General features: G+C 35.1%; 1 protein-coding gene across 1 annotated transcript; it reads left to right on the plus strand.

The window, feature by feature from the left end:
- The first annotated feature begins 9926 nt into the window (after positions 1-9926).
- LOC129248386 (serum factor response D) lies at positions 9927-11496 on the plus strand. The gene is made up of 2 exons (XM_054887916.1): positions 9927-10669; positions 10731-11496. Exons 1-2 carry the CDS (start codon positions 10066-10068, stop codon positions 11423-11425), a joined length of 1299 nt encoding a protein of 432 aa, XP_054743891.1. The 5' UTR covers positions 9927-10065; the 3' UTR covers positions 11426-11496.
- The last annotated feature ends 11640 nt before the right edge of the window (positions 11497-23136 follow it).

Below are 23136 nucleotides of genomic sequence, written 5' to 3' on the forward strand. Positions count from 1 at the left end.
TCCGTGAAACACCAAAATGAAGAAAAAGTTTTTTCTAATAACGGTGGCCTCTTGGCAGGTAATGGCAAACCTCCGACTGTACTTCTGCCAAGAAAAAGCTCCTCCTAAAAAATATCTGCCGTTCCCAGTTGACTTAAAACTGCGGCCTACAGTGAAACAACATCAAGGCGCACACCAGAAATAGGAGGAGTAGCTCGGCTAAACACCCAAAAAGGGTGTAAGTGCCCATTATATTTATACATATGCATATATATGTGCTTAGAGCAAAAAAAAAAAAAAAATTATAAAAAACCAAAACAACGGAGGCACATCGATAACACAAAAAAACAAAATCGCACTTTTTGTCTGATGAATGACTTTTGATACTTGATGTTTACTAATTTGACAACGCTGATTCTAAATATACCCTCATTTTTTTTGTAACAACTCTTGTTTACGAGTTATAGCTATCACAAAAAAATCACTATATTTCAGTGTTAATTGACGAATATTTAAACAAATATTAAGTTTTTTTAATATTATTTGTTATGGCATCGTCAAGACGAGTTTGTATAAATGACCGGAATAGTTTTTTTTTTATTTGCGGAGAGTATATGTTTCAAGAAAACCGTTTGAATGTGACATCGTTCGTAAACGAGGCGTACAAAAATTACTTCGGTCACCCAATGGAAATGAAAAATAAGCCTTGGATTCCACAAAAGGTATGCAAAACGGGCGTTGAGTTTCTACGTTTGTAGACGAATAAGAAAAGGAATAAATTTAGATACGAAACTGCTGGATCTGGATTGAACCTGTGAACCACCACGACGACTGTTATTTTTTATGGTAAAAATAACTGGCATTAACCGAAAAAATCGAGGCATGCGATCGGCACATAGACGTGTTTTGAGCCCTATGATGTCATCTGAACCTCAACCAAGTGCTTCACAGGAAGAACCTTTACATTTTGAGGCAAAAACAGACAATAGCGATAGTGACTTTGATTGTGACCTGGGAACACCAAAACCATTTAACCAAGAGGACTTAAACGACCTCATTAGAGATCTGGGACTGTCAAAGACTGGTTTAGAAATTTTGGCGTCTAGATTAAAAGAAAGAAACTTAGCCACAAAAGAAACTAAAATTTCTTACTATCGCAGAAGAGAAAAAACTTTCCTTGAATATTTTGCTGAAGAAGATGGCTTTGTATTTTGTAAAAATGTACCTGGTTTAATGGCTGCAATGGGATTACAAAATTAATTGCTCTGGTTTTAGACAAAATTAAATATGCGGAACACAATTGGGTCATATGTGTCGATTTAAAAATGGTAAACTTTCTTTTAGGCCAACAAGGTGGTTACACAAAGTTTCCCTGTTTTCTTTGCTTATGGGATAGTAGAGCTAAAAATCAACATTGGATTAAAAAAAGATTGGCCTGCTCGGGAAGCGTCAGTACCAGGACAACAGAACGTGATAAACCCACCTTTAGGACAGAAATGGAAATTGTTTTCTTTTTCTGTCTAAAAATTTTCCAAAATTGAGTGCAGAAAAGATAATAAGAAAAGTTCTGACTATTCTCAGCACGTCGAACAACGAATGGGTCACTTCCAAAGGGTTGGATGTAATATGAGCATTAAGTTACACTTTCTTCACAACCCTCTGGACTATTTTCCAGCCAATCTTGGGGATCTCAGCGAAGATCAGGGCGAGCGATTCCACCAGGACCTTCGTACGATGGAGGAACGCTATCAAGGTTACTGGAACACACACATGATGGCCGACTATTGTTGGAGCATTAACAACAGTTCTATGCCTTCAACTTCAGCAAGGAAATCATATAAAAGAAAATTTTTTTAAACTTAAGAAGGCAATAAAATAAAATAATCTTTAAATCTATAGTGTTTTATTGCAAAAAGTAGAATGTGTCATATAGAGTCATATAGAGCTGATACAGGAATTTCAGTTACAGATTTGAAATTGTCATTAAAAATTGGACTAAAAACATGTATCATAACCCAATCATCAGAAATGCTGTTGTGCAGTGTAATTGTCTATAATCTGTAAAAACATTTGGCGTCGCTGTTCCACAAATATTAAATCCAGATTTATTGAAGTAAATTACGAACTAAAAAATGCAAGCCGTAAAAAAAGTTTTGAATTTACAGAAAAATGTGTATTGATACGTACATATGTATGTACATATATTTTAATTGTTTTCAGCATTCTGAATGTACGACTCCCTTGCTGACATTTCTTTGAATATTTGCGGTCGATAAAGCAGATTGCAAACTACATAACAACATTTGGGCAGGCGTATCTATAGAAGAGGGTGTGATTAGAGTAGTTGATTGCTTGTTCTTCAAATCACTTTTAATTTGGAAATGCCAGTAAAACGCAATGACGGAAATTTGTTGTGAATGCGCGAAAAATTAATTTTATCTATTTCCCATTCATTCCATTCTTCTATTGTGTTTTCTTCGACAATTCTAATTTATCAAATTTTGTTGTTGTTGCTCCAATGCTACCACCTTATATAGATGCGCCTTGTGTGCGTTTATTGCTTCATTTAAAATTTAAGCTGAGACGCATATGCGCTATGCTACATTTTCGTGTCTGACTTTTATACTTGCCGTAGTACTCACCTTAGGTGGGTCACAAACATGGAACAGATCCAAACAATCGGTTGAAATTTCAATTTTCGTTTCTTTTTTTTTGGAAATTTTTGAGACTTCGAAGTGGGTGGAAAAATGTTAACATTCCTACTAGAGACTATACATGGCAAGTATTTGCTTTCCTACTTCCATGATTATAGGCGGCGAACAATGTGAACGGAAAATCGTCAGTCGATTCATGGTGTGTGGCTAACGATTCAATAGAATAAGGGCTGACTGAATTGATCGGAACAGATGGTAATCCGAAGGTGCAATGTCTGGAGAATACGGCAGGTAGGGCAAGATTTCCCAATTCAGTCCCTCTAAATATTTCTGGACCGATTTACCGATGTAGCAACGTGTGGCCTGGCGTTGTCATTAAGCAAAGTCAGTTTGTTATGTCTACCGACCCATTCCGGCCGCTTTTCTTTGGGACCTCGAATCAAACGCATTAACTGCAGTCGTTGAAGATCGCCAGTGATAGTTTAAGGAGTTCATAATAGATGACACTCTTCTGATCGCACCAGATGCACAACATGCGCTTTGAAGCACACATTTTTTTTCCTGTCGATGGACCTGGTTCACCTGCCAGGCTCTAACTTTTTCGACGCTTAGGGTTACCATAATAGATCCATTTTTCACCGCTAGTGGCGGTACGATGCCGAAAACCTTTTCTTTTCTGCCGTTCATGGAGCATCTCAGACGTCAGCAAACGTCTCTCGAATTCCCTCTCCTTCAATTGATTTGGCACCCAGTTTTCTGCTTTCTGGACCACACTCCGTGCAAACGTTTACCGACGGTTGATCTGACAACATCTAACTCTGTAGACATATCATCAAGGGTTCGACATGCATCTTCATCCAATAATTGTTGTAGTTGAGTATCTTTGAATTCGGTGCCCTTTCGCGATCTTTATCACTCACGTCGAAATTGCCACTTTGGAAGCGTCGAAACCACTCTTTACAAGTTGTATTTGATGGAGCGTGGTTACCGTAAATGTTGATCAATAAATGACACGTTTCAACTACATTTTCTTTGAAAGGTAATAATGAATCCCGACTTCCCGCAAATGCTCTTTTTACGGATCGAACGTAAACATTTTTGACGTCAGATAAAAAAGAATCTTTACGCTTCAAACGCATGTCAACTACTGCAATCGAGACCTCACATATACCCCTTCAAATCCCCAGTATATTACTAGAGCAAACACAGAAGTTGTATCAACAACGATCATCGTGATCTTGGCATAACAACTGTGACTGAAGTAATGCAGCAATTTGCCAAAATTCACAAAGAGTGATTAAAAAATCATGTCCAGAATGCATCAAGAGGCTTGCTTCGACTTTCCACGGAATTCTTTTCGCGGACGTTTAATCGCATAACGCTAGCGGACCTTACGGAGAGCGAATAGTGATTATTTTGGGAAATGCTTATTAAAAAAGTTAAATTATCAAATGGATATTAGCATCCTTTTATATGACCGCAGAGACAATTTGGTCCATAGTGATACCAGATCAGAGCCCTATTTAGAAAAAATATGCATCACATAACATGCGCTTACTGTTCGCGAGTTTTAGGAGTCACTCTAGCCCTAGTTTAGGGATAGATTCTAGCCTTTCAAAGCTGAGAGTGCCCAGGTAGCATAGTCTAGTTTTCGAGAGAGCCGGATAGTAGCATAGAAGATGTTCCAGGGTTTCTCTCGTACCCGGCTCACTATATTTCCTGCAAACGTCGTTAAGGGTTAAATTTAAATATAGGCAGTGTCCTGTTAGTATAGCAAGTAAAATTCTACAGTTCCATCTATCGAACGATATAACCATGCGTGTTTACACATGATTCTGGCAACTTTGCAATTGGTTAAGCTAAGCCATCTGCCTTTCGCCTTTCTTAGCATGCGTTCCTCTAGTTCTTCTTGAATTGTGCGCTGGGGTTTAAGTGTCTGATTTATTTGATGCTCTGTAAGTTTCGCGGCTTTTTTAACTATTCCATCCAATGTCTCATTTCCCTCTATGCCTTTATGCCTAGGAACCCAATAAACACAAAACCTGTGGTTGAGCGAAAGAAGAAAAGTTAGGAAAAAAATAAAGCAAGAAAAAATGTTAAACAACCACCATTACTGTCGATTCATACAAATTATTTGCTCTGAGTTCGCTTTATTTGGGCTAACATTGGAATAAAGCGTAGATTATAATAATATTTTAAAAGCACTTACCAAAATCTCTAAATTAAAGTAGATTTCTCCGCTTTGCATGTTCTTTTGTGATTAGGTTTTGCTTGCTTTCACGAATTCCAACGAAACGTCGCCGATTTGGTTAGCTATGTACGTCAAATCGTTTGGCAAAATTACTGTCATTGAAAAATCAAAGACAGAGACGCGGAGAATAGGGAGTTGTGAATGTTTTATTAAAAAATTATCATTGTGTTGGCTAACAGGCGTGCAGGAATGAGCGAGAGCGGAAATACTTTTCCTCGTGGCAGTTTGACTTCCGTAAGGAACTACAGCGTAAATATTCACGTCGTTCGTTCGGCTGTCAAAGGCAAATCTTCGATTGTATTTCTGCCATGAAGCTCCTCACAACCAGTTAAGCTTGGTTAAAGCTAAAACACTTCTTTAAGTAACATTTATTGCTTTAAGAAGTAATCGACAAAAAGTTTTTAAAATTCTATAGAAAACAGTTTTTATTTGACTTTCGTGGCATGGAAATTTAACTGCATACATAAGTAATAGTAGTGTCGGTTTGGGATGAATATTCATGTTGCCCGGTGTAGTTTAAAATCTCTGATAAATTGCGAAGACGTAATTAATGATTTGTCCTTTGCACTTTGTATTATCAACGCTAGACTTCCTCCCTAACAAATCACTGAAATCAAATTTGCGACTCTACAAATTATTAATAGCTCGCGATAGTGAACATTTTTGCATTCCATATTTTTTCTGTGCATAGTTGTTTTTGTGACACTTCGCCAGAATAGGTCATCAATAATGCGTTTTTTTGCAACATAACCGAATTTCCTATGTGCCGCGTTCAAGATAATGTAGCTGCGCATATAAATAACATAAGTTAAGAAGAAGATTGTTTTTTACTCCGTAAATGCGCAAATTGAAGTTTTTTTCTGGACGTACTATATTAACCTGTTTTGCTTTTGAGAACTCAAACGAAATGATAAGCCCTAAGGTTAATGAGGATGAACTTGGGAAAAATATGAATATGTACAAATATTCATATTACGGATTTTTATATTTTTATTTATTTTATTTTTCATTTTAACATAGGTGATGGCTGATATTTTAAATGAGATATATTAGATAGTTAAATATCAAATGCATTAACAATCATGGTTGTGCAATAATGTTTTTTTAATTACTATTAATAATTAAAATGATTAAGGGGTTAGGGGTAGTCAGAATTTTCAATTTTTTGCATTTTCTTAAAGTATAATATCTTAGAAATATTGTGTGAAAATATGAAGTGACTCTGACAAATTCTTTTCGAGTTATTCAACAATTAACAAAGGGCGCTCGGGCGCTCCGAAGCGTTCGTGAGCAAATAGCTGGAGGCTGCAGGCATGAAAGTGGCAGATAAGGGCGCTCACGATAACATTCGAGAAGGTAGAATTCTACGTATCAACAGCAATCGATATTTTGAAAGCTGCTATGACGGCTGTAGAACTATTATATGGCCCAGGAATAAATGACACAGTGTAAGTAATTAAATAATTCGTATAACTCTACATAAATCGATAGCACAACTTTAAATTCGATTTTCTCAAAACTATGTTTTTTGAACTGGTGATTACTGTAACTTAAAAACCGCTAGGTAGATTTCAATAAAATTTATATTATACTGCTTTCGAAAAACATAAAAAACTCGTGCCTGATCGAACGATTTTTTTTTTCAAAATTTCGATTTTTTTGTGACAATTAATTGTCGCTTTTTTTCTCGAAAATCTGAAAAATATTTCCTGAGGCCGCCATATTCTTAATTAGTAAATTATCTATTAATAAAATTCATTTCTCTTGTCCGATTGATTTTAGATGAATTTCCACGGACTTGTGATGATCATCGCAAGGGACTTCTGGAGAAACGAACTTCATATAAACAGCGAATGATTAATTTTTTTATTTTAAATTTTGCTAAAGTCAAGTCGAAACATGATGCATTAATGCTATGTTTTTATTTTTGTAAAATAACGCAACTGACTAGAAAAAAAAAATTATTGAATACCATCATTTTATCGGGCCACTGACTACCCCTAACCCCTTAAGAGCTTGAAAAGTAGCATGTCAAACAATGAAACATAGAAATATTAGGTTGGGGAATAAGTTCGTAGCGTTTTTACCGAAGTCTTTTATTTAAACAAAAAACCATAATTATATCAATAAGTTAATAAATTATATATTCGCCGTTGCTGTTTACAACCTCTTCCGACATCTCGACTAATTTGTTGATGCCGTTCCGCCAAAATGGCCTTGTCCGGTGTCAATGAAGTTTTTGAGCCAGTTTTTAAGGACCTCTTTGTTATCTAAGGTAACGCCCTTCATATGGGTTGACAGGGAGCGGAAAAGATGGTAATCGGTCGGTGCAAGGTCCGGAGAATACGGAGGATGCTGAAGGACCTCCCATTGGAGCTCTTGGAGTGCGGCTTTGACGACTTGTGCAATATGGGGCTTGTGCAATATGACGACCAGTGCACCATACCCTGCCAGTCCCACCAAATACATATCATGATCTTCTTTGGATGAAAATCCGGCTTGACTCTCGGCTTTGGCCTATCTTCTGGAGCTACCCACTCCCTTCTTTGCTTCATAGTGATGTATGCCTGAAGGCAGCATTTCTAATCTCCCATGACGATTCGGTACACAAAGCGGTGCTGACTCGATGGCGGACGAGATGTTGAGAAGCATCTTTGTTTTTTTCGTTGAGCTCGTGAGGCACCCAGGCTCCCAATTATTCGGTAAATCTCATTGAATGAAGGTGATTAAGAATACTTTTATGGCCGGAATCTTTTTCCGCCAATTCACGACTGGTTTGGCGACTGTTCTCCTTCAAAAGTGATTTGAGATGTTCATCATCGAATTCAGAAGGCTTTCCGCTGCGAGACGTGCCATCGACGTCAAAGTCGGCATTTTTGAACTTTGCAAACCATTTCTACATACACGTCGCAAATGTCCCGGGTTGCTTCGGCAACTTTTTGACCACAATGAAAAGCAAAGAAGAGCAGGTGTCGAAACTGTTGATTTCTGCCTCCTGGGTATTCCATTTCTAAGCCTCCAAACTAATAAAAAGTTTAATAATTCAAAAATACAATTAACATAGTTCTGTAGAGTAGGGAGAGTTCTATCGAATGAATACTTACCCTTTGCCAAATAGCAAAGGAATCGTTGTAAAATAAAAGAAAATATATAAACGCTGTTAACTTATTCCCCAACCCAATAGTTTAAATTGTGAAAAAACTGGAGGTAAAAAAAATGGATATACTATAAAATCACAAATCTAATTTATTTGAAATTAAATTATGGCCCTTAAGTGATTTTGTAATTTACTCCTGCTCACCGAGTGGTCATCACTCAAACATGCCTTAGTAGGCGTAAGTCGCTACAGTTCATGGTTTCCACACTTCAATTAGCACATTTGCCTAAATTGCATATACCTATGCACAAATGTTTGTATAAACGTAGCTATCATTAGATATTTTGACATGTAAATTGAGCTATTAAATTATTGTAGCATTTCCACTACGCCCTAATACTTATTCAATTCCATGAAATTTTCGCAGAAAATAGTACAAAATACTCGTGGCAAGTACTAAAGAAATTTGGCTCCTTCACGCACTTATGAATGTACTCATACATATGAATGTACACATAGACATTTGTATATATTGCATTTGCTTCACATTTATGGGACTAAATTCGTATATCATCTTGTTATTCAAAAGCAAAAACAACGGATGGATTATATTTAATGGAGATAAGGTTACTTGCCGAATTAAATTAGCGACGACACCCTACAGGCTGTTTTCGGGGTTTCCACATCACTTAACAGTTGAATAATTGCCAATGTAGTTGAATAGTAATTTAAGTTTTATTTAAAATTTTAGGTGTAATTACAAATTTGATTGTGAATGTGTTGGTATTTCTGGTTGTAATCTAATGTAATTGATATTGTATATTAATTACCATAAGAATTGTAATAATAATGCAATTTCCATTTTGAATGCATTTTTAATTGTAATTGTAATGTAATTTTAACTATAATTGTAATTGTTGAAATATTGATTGAGAATTTGATATTATTTCTGATTGTATTGTAATGTAATTGATATTGTAATTGTTATTGTAATTGTTGTTGTAATTGTTATTGCACTTTTTATTGTAATTGTTTTTGCAATTGTAGTTGCAATGTAACTTTCAATTTAATTATGATGTAATTTTAACTATAAGAGTAATTGTTGCTGTAATTTTTATTGTAATTGTAGTTGGGAAATTAATTATAATAACGTTTATAGTTTTCATTGTATTTATATTTGTAATTTTAATTGTAATTTAAATTGTAGTATTACTGTAAGTGTGATTATAATTGTATTTGTTGTAGTAACTATAACTCTGATTGCAGATGTAACTTTATTGTAATTTAATTTTAACTGTAATTAGTGTAGTCTCAATGTAATTGTACATGTGAACCTAATTGTGTCTGTAATTGTGGTTGTAATTGTAATTGTAACTGCAGTTGTAGTAATTTCAATTCTGATTTTAAATGTAACTGTAATTGTTATAGTAATTGTAATTGCAGTTGTAACTGTAACGTGTTTTTAATTGTAATTGTGACTGTATCTTTTTTTATTCGTAATTGTGGTAATTGTAAGTGTAATTGTAAATGTAATTGTGATTGTAATTTTGATTACATTTGCAAGTGTGATTATAGTTGTAGTAATTTTAATTCTGATTTTAAATATAACTGTAATTGCTATAGTAATTGTAGTTACAACTGCAATATTGATTGTGATTGCATTATAGTTTTAATTGTAATTATACTTGCAATTGTAACGTGTTTTTAATTGTAATTGTATTGGTAATTGTGATGGTATTGTTATTTTAATGTAATTGTAATAGTTTTTTTTTATAATTGCAATTGGTTTCTGATTGAATTGGTACTTAAAATTGTAAACATTATTCTAATTATAGCTTTAATTCTTTAATAATTTTCATTTAATTTTTTTAATAATTTCATACTACCCGACTGTAGCTTAACTTCTTTAGTCGCTAGTCTCAATTTGTATGCTGATTTAGTGAGTCTTGGATGCAGTCAAGTTTTAAACGCCGCCTTATTAGGTTCGAAGCATCGGAAAATAGACAGCATCGTTTTTGGTTATACAAGTATACATAGAAGTTCAGTCATTACTACACACATTCGGGCATAGGAAGTCAATTGGAATGTCGCTCAAATTGATTTATCTTCTTATAATTTTTACACTTACCGCCATTGTGCTGGTTGCAGAAGGGCGTGGGGGGCGTGGACGTGGTGGTTCACTCGGTTCCACCTTTTATAGTCGCACTCACAAGAAGCACAGTTCATCAGGGGGGAGCAGCTCGCGCCGCAAAGTCGTTAGTGGCTCCCCAGTACATACATCCTATACAAAATCAATGATTTCAGGGCATAGTTTTGATCAAAAAGCGGCAAAACATAGATCACACCGAAGGCGCCACAAAAGTCACAGCAGTCATCAAAGCAGTCACAGCAGTGACCACAGTAGTCATAACACGCACTCCGCCAACAGTCATGGCGGTTACAGTAGTCACGACAGTCACGCGCATGTAGATGCACCGCGCACATTTCACCATAGTTACACTCCCTCTCACACAAATATTGGCAGTGCATTCGGCTCAAGTGCAGGACATCACAATTCAGGTGCCTATTCTCACAGATGGGGTGGCTATGAATTGCCACCAGGCCATGTCTACGTTACCCAAACCTCTAGTATGCCAGCCAATGCGGTTTACTATGCACAGCCGCCGAGACAGAGCAGTAGCGCAGCTGGTAATATTAAAAATAAAAATAGTAATATTTAATTCTCATTTATTATATTTTCATATTCTAGATACATCCGATTTTATAAATGGTTACCTGATTGGTCGAAGTTTTTCACGTGGATACCACAATCACAATCACCACTATCATTATCATCGGCAGGAGCCAGAAAACCCCTACAATGGCTCGACAAGTTCACAAGTCACTTCAGAAAATAATACAAATCTAAATGATTTTTACAAAAACAACACCACAAATGAGACTTCTTACTGGCCCACAGATTTTCCAGTATCTTTGGCACCTTTGAACAACACACTGCACCTTGACGCTGACTCTCAATCGACTCACGAACCCATCTACAAAGGTCTTCCAAGTTTAAGCGCTCAGAAATTTTCAATGGAAAATTCTACATTTGAACTGCCAACGGCCACTGCTGCACCGCCAGATACGCCGCCAACTACTGGCATCATTTGTATGCCCTGGTTATTTAATGAAACCAATCCGACTCATCCAGAACGTATTGTGACTATTGAGAAAACGATCTGTTTTCCTGCGCCATCGCCACCACCTTTGCCTTCAACCACACCCTTGGCACCGATTGTTGGCGATATTGGAGTTGACACGCGCACAACAATACCAACAACAACCACTGAAGGTTCTGTACAACCACTGGACTTTGAATTCTGCAAAGGCGTCGACTGCTCTTCTGTACGTGGAATGGTCGGTAAAAATTTGGTCTGTTGCCCTTCAAGTTTATATATTTAATATGTATTTTTACTTATGTACATATTTTATATTATATTAAAGAACTGACTATTTGTATTGGGCAACTTTAACCCGAAAACATTTTTTAATTGATCTAACGTCGCTTATTTTACTGTTGGATTTGGAACCTGTACCCATTTAAGTTTGTATTAATGCAAGGATTGTAGCTGGACGATCATGAACAATGTAGTGAGTTCACTAATCTGACGATGGGAATGCTGGCAAGAGATTCGGATTTTGACCAAAAATTATCTTCTCGAGTCCCAGTGCTTAACCAAACATCAATGCATCCACAAAGATTGACTGTTTGGCGCGGCTTATGTTATGACAGCGTCTTCGAACCTTATTTCTTTTGAAATGAGGACGAAGATATTCTTACCGTTAATGGTTCTGTCTATAGAGCATTGTTCAGTCGACTTTACGTATCCAGATAGTTCCATATTTCCGAACTATGGAAAAATTAGACGGTGCTACGTGCTAACTACACAAGCGACATGACGGTTGGAATTGTGAAAGAAAAGACATTACATGTCTAGGTCATATCACGGCGAAGATACATCAAGTGACCGCTACAGTCATGTGACTTAAGCCCCTCGATTATTTGCTCTGAGGCTAACTTGAGTCTTTGTCCTACGCTAATAACAAAGCAACGTTGGACAAGCCCAGGAACAACATCGAGATGCTATTTCTGGAATAACGCTGTTTATATTGGATTAAGTCATCAAAAACTAGACCGACTGCTTGAAAAACTGGCAATGAGGTCGTTATTGCTTCCTCAAATTTATTTTCCTGTCGTTTTTTTCTAGTCTAGAGTCTACTTCGTAGATGCGCCCAGAGTTATAGGAAAAACTTATAATTTCACTTCATTTGACAACCTTTCGTTCTCGGAATGAAATTGCACTAGCAAAAAAAATCAACTGAAATTGCAGGTAACGCTTTTGAACTGATTTGAAAAATTTTTGCTTTTCATGTGAGCAACGGTATGTGACCAGCTCACACGGCGGCAAACCTTCTGAATTAAGTTATTTACACACCGACGTGAATTACTCGATCTCGATATGAATTTTCCGCGGCGGAATATTCCCTAAAAATGGTTTTCATTGCGTGTAACGGAATAGTGCCCACAGACGCAGCGCGAATTTAAGGTGGTAGGTTTTTCAGTTTCCCGCATTTTTATCGTTTTGGTGTATTCAGTGTTTTTCCCGGCAGTTATGGTAGTTCTGTTGATGTGTAGTGAGTTAAATGTAGAAAACTTGAAAAATAATGTAAATTAAAAAAAAAACACAAACACTCGAAAACTCACTTTACATTTTCTAAGGGCCAGTTTACGCTTTCGAAAATTCAGTCGACTACTCTAAAATCCAATTGACTCTTTCTAAAATCCAACTGGAAATGGCTAAGTTAAAAGTAAAAATATTTTTTGATTAAGTCCACAAGGGCTATAAATATATAAGTAAAAAGTAAACTAGGTAACAATATTGGAAAACAAATTAAATAATTTAATAAATTAAACATTTAGTTTTATCATTTTTTATTCATAAATAATGACTTATAAAAAAATCCGGATGCAAAATCCATATTTGCGTAAAATTTTTACGCGCCAATTATTTATTTTTTTATTCAAACATTGAAATAATCTACAAGCCACGTCTAGGATTGTTAGCATGAATTGTATCATAAATCATCAATAAATATCGTTTGGGAGCAAAATCTTCATCTCTAATCAAAACATGTGGGCAGGGTTTATTTTGTCTTTTCCAATTTTTTTTAATTCGGCAACATTAAAATTTTTAAATAAATTTTGTTTAAACCTTTTTCCCACGTTTGAAGCTTCAAAAATATTACCGCCATCACTCTTTTTGTCGAAACAAGCAAAGCCAACGCATGCAAATCTATAATCAAGTCCCACAATTTCCAGTACATAGTACTGAGAAACATGTTTTTTAAATTACCAGTCGCTGGATCCACCTTTATTTGACCATTTAATTATTAAATGATAACCGTTAACACTTCCGATGAGTTCCCATTATTCTTTTGGCAGGCTAGTCCAAAGATTTCTCTGTTGGCTCGGGAACGTTAATGCTTTTTAGATATTTGCATATGTCTTGAGGTTTGATACCCTATGTTCCACTAGGAGTTAAGGGAAAACATATGTATAAGTATATTGAAATAACTACGTAATGGTAACTACGTACAAAGAATGACCAGCCTGTGCATCTGCGGGGCCCTTAGGACTACACCCACAGAGGCACTAAATATTATGCTCAACCCATGACCAATAGAGCGATTCGGTAAGCAAACAGCTGCCAAATCAGCTCTTAGATTAAAATAACTCGATCTAAAACGGTCAAAAACAGTTATATAATGTTCTAAACTTCCAAATGACGTATCCAAATATTACAAAATACCCCTTATTTGGGTGCGAACTAGGCAGAGAGACATGGCCGAAATGGATCAGCGGTCGATCAAAGAGCTTGTTAAGATTTAACAGGGAAGTTATAAGAAACATGATGGGGGTCATTGTTTAATAGGCAACCACGCCACAAACTTAGGACTCTTATATTACGATTTCTGTAGAAGCTGTCTTAACACAGAAGAAGAGGAAACAGTCAGACAACTTCTATGGAGTGAAGGCTTAGCCAGAACGCACTCTTGGTATGGAATTTTTAAATGATGTATCGAACATAGCGCATCTATGCTCAAAGCTACTGGATGGTTTAAAAAGGAACCCATAGTGTAAATTCCAGTGGTATCACAATGGATCTACGATAGGTCTAACTGTGACAGCCACCCTACTTACAGGCACGGTACAGTGTAATCAACTTCAGACCGCTCGCGCAGCTGATGCACGGGTATCACCTGTCTGTTAGTTAGCTAAATGGCAGTCCAGAGTATTGTTTACAAGCGCGCGGAAGCATTTTGCCGAGAGTAAACGCGAGAAAAGAAAATCAGTAAGGGATTTCAAACGTAATAGTGTGATTGCATTATATTTGGCTGGAAAATCACAAGCAGCGATTGTTCGTGAGCTTAAGCACCTTAAAGTAAATAAAGTTTTTGTTTATCGCACCATTACTCGTTACAATGATAGTGGCAGCATCGCGAAACGTCATGCAGGTGGTCCTCAAAAGACTGCAACGACACGTGAAATGGTTGAAAAAGTGAAGAAGCGGCTTGAGCGAAGTCCCCGATGAAGTGCCAATCAAATGGCGAAAGAACTAAAAATATTTGCCCGTAGCATCCGCCCATACTAAAAAAGGATCTCAAAGTCAAGCCCTACAACGTCCAAAAGGCGCATGATCTCATACCAAAGCAGCAACAAGTCAGACTTGAGACAGCGAAGGAGCTGCTTCGCTTGGCCGAAAGCCGTAAATCTCCGAACATTCCAAAACGACAGGGTTTATTTAACCGACCGTTCATACCAGAATTTGAGTCATCGATTGGCCACCAGGAGGCAGCACACGCCACAGCGGTCTGAGTTACACTTCGAGTGCCGGACTCTGTAAAATTATTAACAAAAATATGTAGTTTTCAGCCCATAACCTGACAGCCTTTAGACTTTTCTTATTCTTCCAACTTTTTAACTTTTTTGATATTATTCCAACTTTTCTGCTTATCAACTTATCTAAAAGTCCTCTTACAAAATCATCAACTAATATTTTGAAAGCTACTCCAATGTCTGTTGTCAGAACGATAACAAATTTTGTATTGCAGAATTTTATGTTAGGTAGCAAAAATTATCGATACGAAAACATGTGAATGGTATCTAATCAGACCAATTTCGTTACTTTGGTGGTTTGTTATTTGGCAGTTCGGCAAATGTGTTTTGACTTTTTTCTATTAGTTTTTTTTAGCATAAACTTACCATAGCTTTTTCATTTACGAGCTATATTTTTTGTTTTATTATTTTATTTGTTTTTTTTTTCAATGAGTTCAAAATTTCATCTCGCCCAAAAAATGGAACTATCCTATCCTACGCTTCGTAAGTGAGTCTAAATGGTTTCATGATGAATAAACACTTAGGTTCTCGTCTTACAAATGACTTACTACATGGCTAAGCGAGTTGGCTATTCCAAACAGTTGGCCATAAAAACCTAACCTAACCTAATTCAGCATTTAAATTTGGGTTGCTTTGTAATTCGTTTTTCGTTATAAGCGTACGATTTTAAGACAACCCTGCTAAACTTACTCATGTTTTGTTTTGCTTTTGCATTGGCAGTTGTGCCAGCCGGTGCTCCAAACCATATTGATAATTGCACATTCATATGTACATACATATATTTGGACAACCGTGCATCTTTCTCAGTTATTTTTAAATGAAATGTACACATACATGCATGCATGCAACCACATACATACACATTAATTCTTATTTATTTTCGTATGCCAAATGTGTAGTTACAAACAATCAAAAATGAACTTGATTTATGCACATAAATATAAAACCACGAACCAACAACTGCCCAATAATCAGTGCCGGATTCACACTAGGGGCTTTGGGGGTTTAGATGGTAGGGCGGTAAATTTTGAGGGGCGACAAAATTCATAACGAGAGAAAAAATAGCATTTAGGAAAATATTGCGTGCTGTTTTTCTTAAGATTTAATGTCAAAATGTTGCCGGAGGCTGCTTGCAGTACAATTCACGAGACGTGATGGCTTCATCTTGGGCTGATACACGAAAGTGATTTGAAATACAGCAGTAACGATTAGAGACATTTAAAAAAATTACTTCTTTATTTTGTATTTTTCGATACAAAATTTCGAAAATGTATAATAATTATGTATTTGGGGCGTTCCATGAAAGTAGTACCAGTTGGTCCTTCAATTTTCTTTATACTTTGGAATTTTGTTGTGTTTGTGACTCTTTGGAAGCATGCCTAAGGGTTTTGCAAAATTTCAATTATTTTGCAAGTTATTGTTTATTGAATTTTTATGCTAAATTTTTTTCGATAATTTTTATCTTGAAATATATTAGTGATACAAAAAAAAGTTGTTTATAAAAATTATAGGGAAAAAGTTGAATTTTCATAATATATTTTTTAAAAAATAAAAAAAATAATTTTTAGCTAATTTGTTTAAACAATAATTTTTTATTGTTAGTTTTTTACTCAAAGTACACTGTGGAATTTTGTAAAAAAAAATTTTTATCAAAGTTTGAACCCTTCTTAAAAGATACTGCAAATTATAGAGATGGGTTTTTTTTTGTTCTCGAGAAATTAATTTTTGAATTTTACACTGCATGACTCGGCCTAGTAGCCGCGCGCGGCAGCTCCCGCAGCATGCTTTATTCTTTACCAATACAGTATAAAGAACACAGTTTTACATCATATTTTTTTTTAATATTATTTCAACTTACTAAATTAACATTTTTTATTAATATTACTGTTAATTTTTATTAATAGAATTTTAAATTAATGTTAAACGGTTTAAAAAGTATTTTTGAAGATATATCTGTAACTACTTATGAAGAAATAATAGAATGCATGATTTGTGGTAAGCCTAAAAATGAATGTTATATGAAACAATGCTTTCATGAAATTGCTACTGAAATAGAAGAAGCTCTCAAAAAGAGAAATATTATTAATAAAACTTATCAACTGTGGACTAACACCGATCGTTCTTCTCTAGAAACAATTACGGAGGAGGCGAAAATATTCCTCAAAAAAATGAGCAAAGAAGCTGATATCCTTTTACTGCATAATTTTGTAGCTAAAGAACAAAGTAATTTTTTAAAAAATCTAAAAACAAATTTGAAAGAAGGGGAATTAATTGTAATTGGGGATTTTTCTGAAAATTTTACATTTTTAATACAAAATGCAATACAGAGTCACCATTGGAATAACAGCCAAACAACTATTCATCCTTTTGTGATTTATCGACCTGAGCGAGATCATAATAATAGTTTGAAATTTGAAAGTTTTGTTTTAATTTCAGAAAGTACTGAGCATAGTACTGAAGCCGTTTATCTTTTTCAATCAAGATTAATTTCTTTTATTAAAGAGAATTATGGATCAGACAAAATAAAAAAAAATTATTATTTCTCTGATGGTGCAGCATCACAGTATAAAAACAGAAAAAATTTTATCAATTTAGTCTATCATTTTCAAGATTTTAATATAGAAGCAGAATGGCACTTTTTTGCAACGTCTCATGGAAAAAATGCTTGTGATGGAATTGGTGGTACAATAAAAAGGTACGTTAGGCGAGAAAGTCTACGAAGACCTGATACTGTACCAATAGCAACTCCTGGAGCATTTTTTAACATAGTTAAAAACAAATTTGATTCAATTACATTTGACTTTTGTTCCAATGAAGCTCTTGAAGATATAAAAAAGTTCTTAAGTGAACGATTTTTAACATGCAAAACAATCAGTGGCACACGTGGTTTTCATTCTTTTATTCCGGTTGAAAATGAAAAAATGAAATGTAAAAAAATGTCTAACTTCAATGATAGTTTATCTTCCGTATTTAATATTTCATAATAATTCTTATCAATTCTAAAATTCTAAATAGAACACAAAAATTTTTTTTGATTATATTGAAAAAATGTATACAACTTATGTTATGTATTATTCTATTTTATAATATAGAGAAAGGGAATGGTGGATTAGGCCTACTTTTTTTTACATTTTTTTTTTTTAAAACGCACTTGACGTACTGTACCTCCAGGGTGGTGTGGAAAACGGTATTTATTTAATAAAAAATGTTAATTTAGTAAGTTGAAATAATATTAAAAAAAAATATGATGTAAAACTGTGTTCTTTATACTGTATTGGTAAAGAATAAAGCATGCTGCGGGAGCTGCCGCGCGCGGCTACTAGGCCGAGTCATGCAGTGTAAAATTCAAAAATTAATTTCTCGATAACAAAAAAAAACCCATCTCTATAATTTGCAGTATCTTTTAAGAAGGGTTCAAACTTTGATAAAAAATTTTTTTTTTTAATTCCACAGTGTACTTCGAGTAAAAAACCAACAATAAAAAATTATTGTTTAAACAAATTAGCTAAAAATAATTTTTTTTATTTTTTAAAAAATATATTATGAAAATTCAACTTTTTCCCTATAATTTTTATAAACAACTTTTTTTTGTATCACTAATATATTTCAAGATAAAAATTATCGAAAAAAATTTAGCATAAAAATTCAATAAACAATAACTTGCAAAATAATTGAAATTTTGCAAAACCCTTAGGCATGCTTCCAAAGAGTCACAAACACAACAAAATTCCAAAGTATAAAGAAAATTAAAGGACCAACTGGTACTACTTTCATGGAACGCCCCATTTATAACATTGTGTGAATATAAAATTGGTCCTGGGAAAATTTCATATGCACGTTTTTTATTTTCTCATTAATGTAATTTTTAAAGTACTTTAAGTTAATTTTTCTTGCTTTGTTTTACTAAGTGTAACAGAAAAATATCTCAACGTTCCACATGTGAAAGAAAGTATATGGAATTTTTTATAACTTTTGCTTTAACTTCATACAAGACTACTTTTATCGCTTCAACTCGTTACTTGTGATGCTCGTGCTCTGCGAACACCCCTTTGTGTTCTCTTTCTTCAGAATGTTGTTGTTGTCTGTAGACTAAAAACTAACTATTGCAATATGCGTGAACATGACGAGAGCATCTAAAGAAAATTCGCAAAGCATTCCAATGAAACTTGCCTAATATCAGAAAAGAGAGTTGGCAGCATTGAAAATAGTGAGTTATACCAGTTTTATGAGGCATAATCATACTCACTACTCTTGCTCGATAACTTTGTTGCTGCTTTCTCCTAATTTTTCGCAAAGCGAGCAGAGACCACACATAGCGTATAGAGGAGTGGCGAATCGAAGGCGCTTAAGGGGGCCCGGTGTCCTAGAAATTTCAAAAATCATTTTTTTGTTTTTCGATATTTCGAAAGTATATTATCTTAAGAAGATACTGTGTAATTTTCATGCGGAAACTCCCAATATTATAGCTTCTACAGGCTATTAACTAGGTAAAGAACGGTCCGCGCGGTCCTGTACCTCAATCTTTAAACTCATTTATCTTGAAAAGACTTTTTTCGGCCTGGTGTTGGCAAAACAAAAAAAAAAAAATATTCAACCGAATCGTCTGAAATTTTAATGTGTTGTTCATAACACCAATTGCTATCACCCGTACTAGAATCATATTATTATTACAATTATTTCATATTTTTTGATTAAAAGACTGAAAAACCCGATATTTAGAGTGTCAAAGTCAAAACCGCGCCATTTTGTCAAACATTTTTTTTTATTCTAGTATATAGGGACATAGCTACAGTCATACTGATTAATACATTTTTTTGGTTTTTGTGTTTCAGATAAATAGAAGAGCCGAAATGGACAACATCGTCTAAGTCCAATTTTTCGGGTGGGTCAACTTCAGCGCCATTTTTAAAATTATTAAAATTAAAAAAAAAAAATTCCATTTTTGTATGTAAAAGAAGTTAAATAGAAAGCCTAAAAAATTTAAATATCGTTTTTCATTTTTTGTTCGAGCTCTAGAACACCTCGACCCCGTAATAAAATTTATATTGTGTTACGTTCATATGACAGTTATCCTGGATAACAAAAAAAGTCGATTTTTGTGCCACGGTGTAATAATTCATTTGAAATAAGGAAATCAATTTTTTTTAATTTTTTACATTTTTAAAAATTTTGATGAATGAGATTTGTGGTTTTCATATATCTGAAGTGAAATATTCTAGGTTCATTCCGATATTTCATAAAGTTGTTAGTCATATAGTGAATTTTCCAAGAAAAAAACACCTGAGAGTGTTTCTGTTAAAAATGTTGTTGGTAAACAATTTTCAAAATCAAGTTTTGCTTTGTATAATTTTATGCAAAATTTGTCCATTTTCTAGATCTTAATTTTCCTTTCCAATGATAGTTCTTTTTTTCATTTTCATTTTCATTTCGTATTTGCTTTTTTTTTCTTTGGTATTCTAAATTCTTCAATCAGTATATCAGTTGCATTGGAGGAGTATTGGAAAAAATTAAAATAATTTTACTTTGTACTCCATTTGTACCAATATATTCTCTAAGTATCCAGGCATTCGAAACAATACTTTTCTTCAAATAAATTCTTAAACTCACCACGAAGTCGTGTCGCCCGACAACGTAGAGTATGTATATCCACATTTTTTTATCTTTTAACCTGCATATAATTTATAATGTGTATGATTTCGTTCTTTCCCTTTGAAATCGTCTTGGCTTTATTGCATAGCCCCAGAGAAAGCAACAATATCGTGACAAATCGCAAGATCCGGCGGCCGTTTGACCTCGTTGTTTTCTGAGATAATTCATCCTGGGTACTTCATTTAAAATTGGGCCATTGATTTATGGGTTCTGTGGGAAGTAGCACCATCTTGTTGAATCAACATTTGCCTAAGTTATGTGTTATCATGTCACGATAACGATTTTATAATAGCATTACCGCCATAATTTTCGAAGAAGTGCGGTCCGATGAATCCTCCAGCTCGAAAACCACACCAAATAGTGATTCGGATTTTCAATGACTAAGTTTGGCAAAGCTGAATTCTCGGACGGACGACGCTACTTGCCGAACGGCGCTACCCATGGAACAATGGATTTAATACGTCGTCGTTTCTTTGAGCAATTTATCTCTCGACTCGGACCGGTGGATTGGCCACCAAAGTCATGTGATATCACACCTTAGGGCTTTTATTTGTGGGGGTATGTAAAGTCCAAATGCTTTGTGGATAAACCAGATTTGAGATACCAAATACTGACCGAAGCCCTTTAGCGAGTCATTCAAAATTGGTGTTTACGGAGTTGCGGTCAACATTTCAAAGGGATGATCCTTAAAAAATAAATGTCATGAATGGTTCTACACAAAAATACTAAAGAGTGTCCAATCAATTTGAATATTCGTTGTATTTATAACGGGTGATCAATCATGAGGTGCTTTTTTCAATAGTTAAAAAAAAAACAAAAATGTAAATTATGTTCAAAACCTTTATTTATCATTTGAAAGGACATTCTTTGACATTTACTTTTTGAATATGACTTCATTCAAATGTTGGCCGCAACTACGCTTAAGGTGGTCCATTCTGAAGGTCCAATTTTCAATCACTCGTTCGAGCATTTCGACTGGTATGTCGTGAATAACACGCGTAATGTTGGCTTCCAGAGCTTCAATCGTAGCTGGTTTATCAGCATAGACCTTGGACTTCACGAATCCCCAAAGAAAAAAGTCCAAAGGTGTGATATCACAAGATCTTGGTGGCCAACTCACAGGTCCTAAACGTGAAATCAGCTGCTCTCCGAAATGACTTCTCAATAAAGTCATTGTTTCACGAGCTGTATGGCAAGTGGCTCCGTCTTGTTGAAACCAAATGTCGTAGAGATCATTAGATTCAATTTCAGGTAGCAAAAAGTCCGATATCATGGTACGGTAGCGAGCACCATTCACAGTTACGTTGCGGCCATCATCATTTTTGAAAAAATATGGACCGATGATTCCACCAGCCCATAAACCACACCAAACCGTTGTTTTCTCTGGGTGTAAAGGTAGCTCTTGAACCTGTTCTGGTTGCTCTTCATCCCAAATACGGCAATTTTGCTTATTGACTTAACCATTGAGCCAGAAATGCGCCTCATCGCTGAACAAAATTTTGCTCGAAAACAGCGGATCTTCTTCAATCTTTTCAAGAGCCCAATCAGCAAAACGGTGACGTGCAGGAAGGTCATTTGGCTTTAGTTCTTATACGAGCTGTATTTTGTATGCTTTTAAATGAAGATCCTTCCGTAAAATTGACCAAGTTGTTCCATACGACAGTCCAAGTTGCTGAGAACGGTGCCGAATCGATTCATCGCGGTTTTCACGTACACTCTCTGCTACTGCCGCTATATTCTCAATGCTTCTTGCTGGACGTGGTCTATTCGGTCGAGAATTATCCACCAATGAATATTCGGATTCAAATTTGTTGATGGTATGTCGAATAGTGTTTAAGGCAGGCCGATTATGTTGACCATAATACGGTCTAAGCGCACGAAAAACATTTGTCACAGAAATCTCATTTTCATAATACAGTTGAACAATTTGTAGACGTTGTTGCGGTGTGAGTCTTTCCATGATGAAATGCCAAACGCTGTTCAACAAATCCACGATGACAGTTTGCCACAACTCGCGCGCGATCTGTAAAAAAACGCAAATGAAAAAACTCCTCTTAATTGATCACCCGTTATATCTAAAGTCCGACACCTCTGATCACCCTTTGTAAAACTTAATACTTCATCAACATTTGTTTCATAATTTTACATTCTGAAGAGGTCAGAGATGTAATTGTATAAATGTCTAAAAAATTAGTGTGCGAGATGAAAATCTTTATTGTGTTTCCATTTTCTAAAAATATATCAACACTGTACCTTACAATACTTAACTCGCTAGGCAAACCATATTTCTGATTATCTATGCCACAAGAAAGGGACTTTCGGGCAATTCAATTACATTCATCCGATCTCAAAATCGTTAAGTTGTGACTCATGCCTTGTAAACACGACTGATTTATAATCCACAGCGGACAGTTACTTGTTATTTGAAAGCACCAAAGCTTGCTGTTTGCAAATCACTGCCACAAAAATTGCGTTTTGAGAAAAAGGAAGGTAGGGAAGCTGATAAATCAAAGCTGATATTTCAAAGTGAATACTTTTAGCGGTATTCTAGACAATCTTGAATCTG

This window comes from Anastrepha obliqua, chromosome 5, assembly GCF_027943255.1.
Source record: "Anastrepha obliqua isolate idAnaObli1 chromosome 5, idAnaObli1_1.0, whole genome shotgun sequence".
Taxonomy (NCBI): Eukaryota; Metazoa; Arthropoda; class Insecta; order Diptera; family Tephritidae; genus Anastrepha; species Anastrepha obliqua.

Excerpts from the sequence above, each read along its gene's own strand:
- LOC129248386 (XM_054887916.1), top strand. The coding sequence starts at position 10,066 with ATGTCGCTCAAATTGATTTATCTTCTTATAATTTTTACACTTACCGCC. Across the intron at positions 10,670-10,730 it reads ACAGAGCAGTAGCGCAGCTG|ATACATCCGATTTTATAAAT; the intron begins GTAATATTAAAA and ends TTCATATTCTAG.